We start from the raw sequence: 5,944 nt of genomic DNA on the forward strand, positions 1-5,944 counted from the left end.
TTTCATATATATTGCTAAATAGGAAATATCTATTGTGCTTTATATATATTTTGTCCAACTTTGGAAGTATATACATATATACACAGACACTCACCGACTGGGTTCCGTTTTTACGACTCGCTCGCTACTGCGAGCCGTCGTAAAACAATTAGGTCGTAAAGTAAGGACCATCTGTACATAATTATTTAATGTGCATAATATAAATAATTATTCATAGGCAAAATGTATAAACAAACATAAATTCCTGACATTATATTTCTAATAGTGCCGTTAAGGTCTCCCGTTTAAAAAGATGCTTTACTTACCTTTTTTCCAGCTCTGCGTAAGTCTTGTCGTGGCTGGCTCCATCCTGCCTCCTTGGCTGAGATCATCAAACGTGCTAATCTCAAAAAAGCCAATGCTTTCCCATGAGAAAGCATTGGGAGGCTGTTGCGCATGCACGACAAAACGCCGCACTGCATCAATCAGCATCTCTTCATAGAGATGCATTATTTCAATGCATCTCTTTGAAAAAAAATTCAGCCCCTTCATGCAAAGCGTGGAGAGGCTGAGGGTCAGTGCTGCACATTGTGTAGCAGTGACCCAGGACTCACCTCTGAAAAGGCAGTGTTTACATTAAAAAGCCTCAAAGGATAGGCTATAGACACCAGAACCACTACATTAAGCTGTAGTGGTTCTGGTGACTATAGTGTCCCTTTAACCCCTTAACCCCTTAAGGACACATGACATGTCTGACACGTCATAATTCCATTTTATTCCAGAAGTTTGGTCCTTAAGGGGTTAAGGACACATGACATGTGTGACATGTCATGATTCCCTTTTATTCCAGAAGTTTGGTCCTTGAGGGGTTAATTTTCCATACAAGCGCTCAGGGACCTTCGATAACCATGCCCTGTAATTCATTACATATTCTTAAACCCACCTATTTATGTGTAGGGTCAGATCCCTTTACATAATGGACTGGAGGACGTATATTAAGATAGTTACTAATCAGGTGGCAGTCATGGTGTAGTTGCCATTGTCTGTGCATGTTTGAACTTAAACGTTCATATTGTCTAAGCAAGGAAATTGGACTCTAGCCTGATCAACAGTCAGGCAGCAATCTGTTTAAAATCGAATGCATCTGCCATTTCACATTTACATAGGGAGAGACTCACTAAGTTCCAAATTTTAGAAAATTAATTGAAAGGTGAATTGCCATATTGAGCCTAAAATAGACATGTTGTGACTATAGCGGAGTTAGAGAATGTTTCCAAATCTGCTGTTTTTGCCTCAATTTTGCCAATCACTGCAATTTGGAGTTTAGTGAAGAAATCCGAAAAGCAAGGTAGTTTTCAGAAGTGTAAATAGTCGTAAATTTAAAGTGAATCCAAAGTAAATGTAGAATTTTAGAACAAAATAGACAATATGTGGGAAAAAAATCCCCGTCATTCAATGTTTCAGTTGAGTTATTTTTAATTAAAAAGTAAAACGTTAGCAAATAGTCTTGATTGCCTAAGATGTTTTCCTCTACAAGCCACTAAAGATAAATTAAACATTTAGGTGTATTGTAAAGTTTTACAATGAGAAGTGGATTGTGGGATATTGGCAACCATCTTGAAAATTACAGGCTAAAATATTAGTACTGGAAATAGGAAATGAAATAGCTGAACTGATTTTTTTTCTTAAATCTAACTTGAAACTCACACGGTTTGTTATGCTCAAGTTGCTGTTTAGTGAATAGACCCCATCATGTCACTTGTATGTGTATTTTCAGGACTGCATTAATGTCATTGTCACCCAGCAAAATGCATATATATTCAAGGCATGTATTTTCCTGCAGTAGTGCACAGTGACAGGAGAAGCTAACAAACTGCATTACTGTGTTAACATAAAAACCGGGAATTTCATGACAGGAAAAAAAATGATCTATATATTTGTGTGTGTGTGTGTGTGTGTTTACATTCATTTCACCACAAGCATTAAAACGTTCTGCAAAATAATAAAATAAAAAGACTGATTGCTACCAATGCCAAAAACCAGGTGTGTTAATATTAGTATATCTTTATTTGTTAATCTGCTCGAAGCAATTTGTTTCGAAATGTCCGTTTTGATACCGAACGTTACAAGTAGTGACAAGTCACGTTGCCAGGAATGTTGGGAATAAATGTGTATTCCAAGGTTCTAAGCGCACAGTGCAATGTGTCTGAGAATGGAGACTGTGCATTGTTAAGCCATTCTGCACTGTACAATAGCTACCGCAAGGGGTGTTGGATGCCCTGCCAGTTCCATCATTTAAAATTGAAAGTCATTAAGAGGAAGAAATATGTAAAGGGCTTTAATGCTGCAGGTTTTTTGTTTCCTGCTACCCCTGGAGAAGGAATAAGGCTGGAGCTTGTGAATGGTGCTGAGTTGAGCTTGGTACATCTCCCTGGCCGCTTGCTCAACACAGAGGCATCTCCATAGCATGGGGGAGGGAGAGGAGGGTGGGCGGCTGTATACTGAATCCTCACTCTCCAGCAGCTCTGAGCTGTCCAAATCACAGAAATAGACACAACGGGAGGGGGCATGGAGACAGATCCATCATTGTATCAGCATCCAGAGGACTACAAGATGCAAAGAAAATGATCCTCAACAGGTAAGTGAATTCTCACTGATTTCCAATGCTCATATCTTATGCAGTCATTGAATGTATATGAGTAAATGAAATCCCAGGTACCCTCTACCCCCCCCCCCCCCCCCAAAGATAATAGGTGCCTTTACCTGTAGGATGCACATAGATGTATATGTAGAGAGGTAAATGTATTGCTGAGCATAGTCATTTCAGCATTGTCCTTACTAGTCTGAATTAAATCTGCATCTGTTAAGGAATGACTGTATGCTCACTGCTGTGAAATCTGCTGTCTTAATTTCTGTATTCATATCATAGGCCTCTTTGTGAAAGAATTAAGCCCATGGTTACAGCCAGCATGTGAGGTCTATTGTGGATGCTGCTGAATGTAATACCTGCATAAATGGATGTTGTTCACATCAGACACCCACTCTTAGACTGCCCTGGAGCTGATGAGAAGATCTACTTAACACAGCTATCAACTGCAGACTCTGCCACCCCAGGTATAATCATAACCGGAGTAACCACAAGGCAACCTAAGGTGGCTGCCTAGAGCCCAGGTGTGAGACAGGGGCTCTGGCATCATGATGATACATGGCCAATCTTGGCCCCATTCACCACCAAGATCCTAACTGTGAGAGGGGGCCCCGAACTGGTAACCTTCCTAGGGCCCTATGGTAGCTTAACCCTTCTCTGATTTTCATCGGGGGTTGAAGCCAACATGCAGAGGTTGAGTGAGCGCAGGGCCACGACCAACCACAGTCACTATGCAGACCATGGACCTCACTCTATGCCTGACACCATTCTCAGGATTTCCCTCATCATCTCCCTCCTCTGCCTCTCTCTTTTTGGGAACATCATGCTCCTGGTAGTTTTCCATCGTAAACCCCAGTTGCTTCAGGTGGCCAACAGGTTTATCTTCAACCTCCTGGTGGCTGATCTTCTGCAGACTGTTCTGGTGATGCCCTGCGTCATTGTTACCTCTCTACCTGATATCTGGCCTTTAGAACATGGTCTCTGTGGGGCAGTGGTGGTCCTGATGCATCTCTTTGCCTTTGCAGGAGTCAACACCATCACCGTGGTTTCCGTTGACAAATACTTGGCCATCATCCATCCCTTGTCTTATCCCACCAAGATGACCCCAAAACGGGGTAGCCTGCTCATCTCTTGCACTTGGCTCTTCAGTGTTCTTCAGAGCACCCCTCCATTGTATGGATGGGGTAAAATTGAATTTGATCTCCATAACCACTACTGCAAAGTATTGTGGGCTTCAAGTTACTCATACACAGTACTCAGTGCATTGTTTTCTTTTATCCTACCAGTGAGCATTATGTTGGTGTGCTATGGAATGGTTTTCAGGGCAGCCAGGAGGCAAAATGCATTAGTGCACCCAGTCCAAGCAAATGGATGTGACAGGTCTGATGGGACAAGATCCACTGCACTAAGCACACTTGACAAAACACATCATCACCGACCTTTGTACCATTGCAAAGCAGCCAAGGTTATTTTTGCTATTTTGTCATCCTATATCATAAGTATGGGCCCTTACAGCGTTCTGAGTATAGTCGCATCCAGCGCCAATTTAGTAATTCCAAGATGGCTGACATCGCTTGTTCTGGTGCTCTTTTTCTTGCAATGTTGTATACATCCTTACATATATGGGTACATGCACAAAAGCTTGAAAAAGGAATTCATCCTGCTCTTGCATGGCTTCTTTTGTAAGCAGGTGCACCCCCAAAATGCCACCGTAGACAGCTATATCATCCTGACAGATGGCAGAATATTTCAATCTCATTTCTCCACTGGGCCCACAGTAAAATTCTTAGAAGAAGAGACCACAATTTCTGTAATCACTGGAAAAAGTATGAACAATCTTAAAATAAAAGACAATAAAAAGGAAAGTAGTTCAACCAATATATCACCAGAAAAAGAGAGAAGTCCTCAAAAAATGGATCATGATATACCGCATCTCATTAGCTGTTAAGATGTTTAATGGTGAAAGTTTATAAATAGTTGTATTAAGGGTAAAAAAAAAATATATATATATATCTATATATATATATATATATATATATATATATATATATATATATATTGGGGTTGCGTGCACTTAGAAATGGGCAGCAGTTGAAGTGGGTGTAAAATTTATGGCACTGTCTTGAAGTCAGGAGTGTTCAAAATGTAGACATCCAGCTTTGTATAGAACCACAAGTCCCATAATGCTTTGCTAGCCTTAGGTTCTATGCACAGCTAAGAAATCTGCCTTTTTTGCCACCCCAGTGAAAAGGGTTTAACAATGTGTCAAAGTCTAGGGGAAAATTCAGTTTGTCTCTTATTACTGGTGATGTAGATTTATAGAATATTTTTATTCCATTAAATAGAAAATAAGAGCTGACAGCACCTTGAATTTACAATTAGGGACCTGATATCCTTGAAATTGATTGACAGACAATTGTAGGGAATCTGTTGATGTTTTATTTATTTATTTGTGTATGTATATTTTTGGTTAATTCTTTAATTTAATTTTTTTAACCCCTTACAGTGCACTTTAAACCATTTATTTATTCTTTTGTATTTTCAATGGATTGTGGAAAATGAATTCATATTGATGGGGTTATTCTCTAAACCAGGGGTAGGCAACCTTCAGCACTCCAGATGTGGACTACATCTCCCTTGATGCTTTGCCAGCATTATGGCTTTTAGAGCATTATAAGAAATGTAGTCCACAACATCTGGAGTGTCGAAGGTTGCTTGCTCCTGCTTCTAAACTGACAAGACTTACGAATTAGCGAGAGAGTTAAAAATGATAGGCCAAAATGGTCAAATTGGAAAAATACTGACCTTTTTTCTTCCTAGTCAACTGTTAATATTTCACAGTTTAGTGAATAACCTTATTAGAATAGAAATACATATCATCCTCAGCCTAAGTTACTATTGATCCATTGAGTCTTATTTTTCTTATTTTTATTTTTTATAGAGATATATAATTGTCTTATGAATGTTTATAATTAAGCTGCTGGTCTATGGCAGTGCCAGCTATGTTTGTGTCAATTTTAGCCGTGGGAGATGATTGCTAAGAGATTCAATTTATTCACAAAACAGTGTACTGTGTGGATCTGAAAATATATATTATAACCCCCTAAAGCTTCAGAATCCGGTATCACAACCCATTGTGCTGATATAATTTAAAAATCAGTATACTGTATGGCAAGTGAATGCATAGTTGATCACTTCGGCAGAGATCAGTGTCAGATATTTTTACACACTCCAAAAGCAATCTTCTCCTTTCACCGCTGATGAACTAATTAGTGATGTCACCATGCATGGTGGTTTAACAACTGCAGTTTTAAAGTA

At 39.5% G+C, this 5,944-nt stretch overlaps 1 protein-coding gene across 1 annotated transcript; it reads left to right on the top strand.

The window, feature by feature from the left end:
• Positions 1–2,307: 2,307 nt before the first annotated feature.
• Positions 2,308–4,574, top strand: GPR101 (G protein-coupled receptor 101). Its single transcript, XM_063433527.1, has 2 exons — positions 2,308–2,617; positions 2,909–4,574. Exon 2 carries the CDS (start codon positions 3,312–3,314, stop codon positions 4,572–4,574), a length of 1,263 nt encoding a protein of 420 aa, XP_063289597.1. The 5' UTR covers positions 2,308–2,617; positions 2,909–3,311.
• The last annotated feature ends 1,370 nt before the right edge of the window (positions 4,575–5,944 follow it).

This window comes from Pelobates fuscus, chromosome 9 (assembly GCF_036172605.1).
Source record: "Pelobates fuscus isolate aPelFus1 chromosome 9, aPelFus1.pri, whole genome shotgun sequence".
Taxonomy (NCBI): domain Eukaryota; kingdom Metazoa; phylum Chordata; class Amphibia; order Anura; family Pelobatidae; genus Pelobates; species Pelobates fuscus.

Coding starts and splice junctions, on each gene's coding strand:
- GPR101 (XM_063433527.1), top strand. CDS start 3,312: ATGCAGAGGTTGAGTGAGCGCAGGGCCACGACCAACCACAGTCACTAT.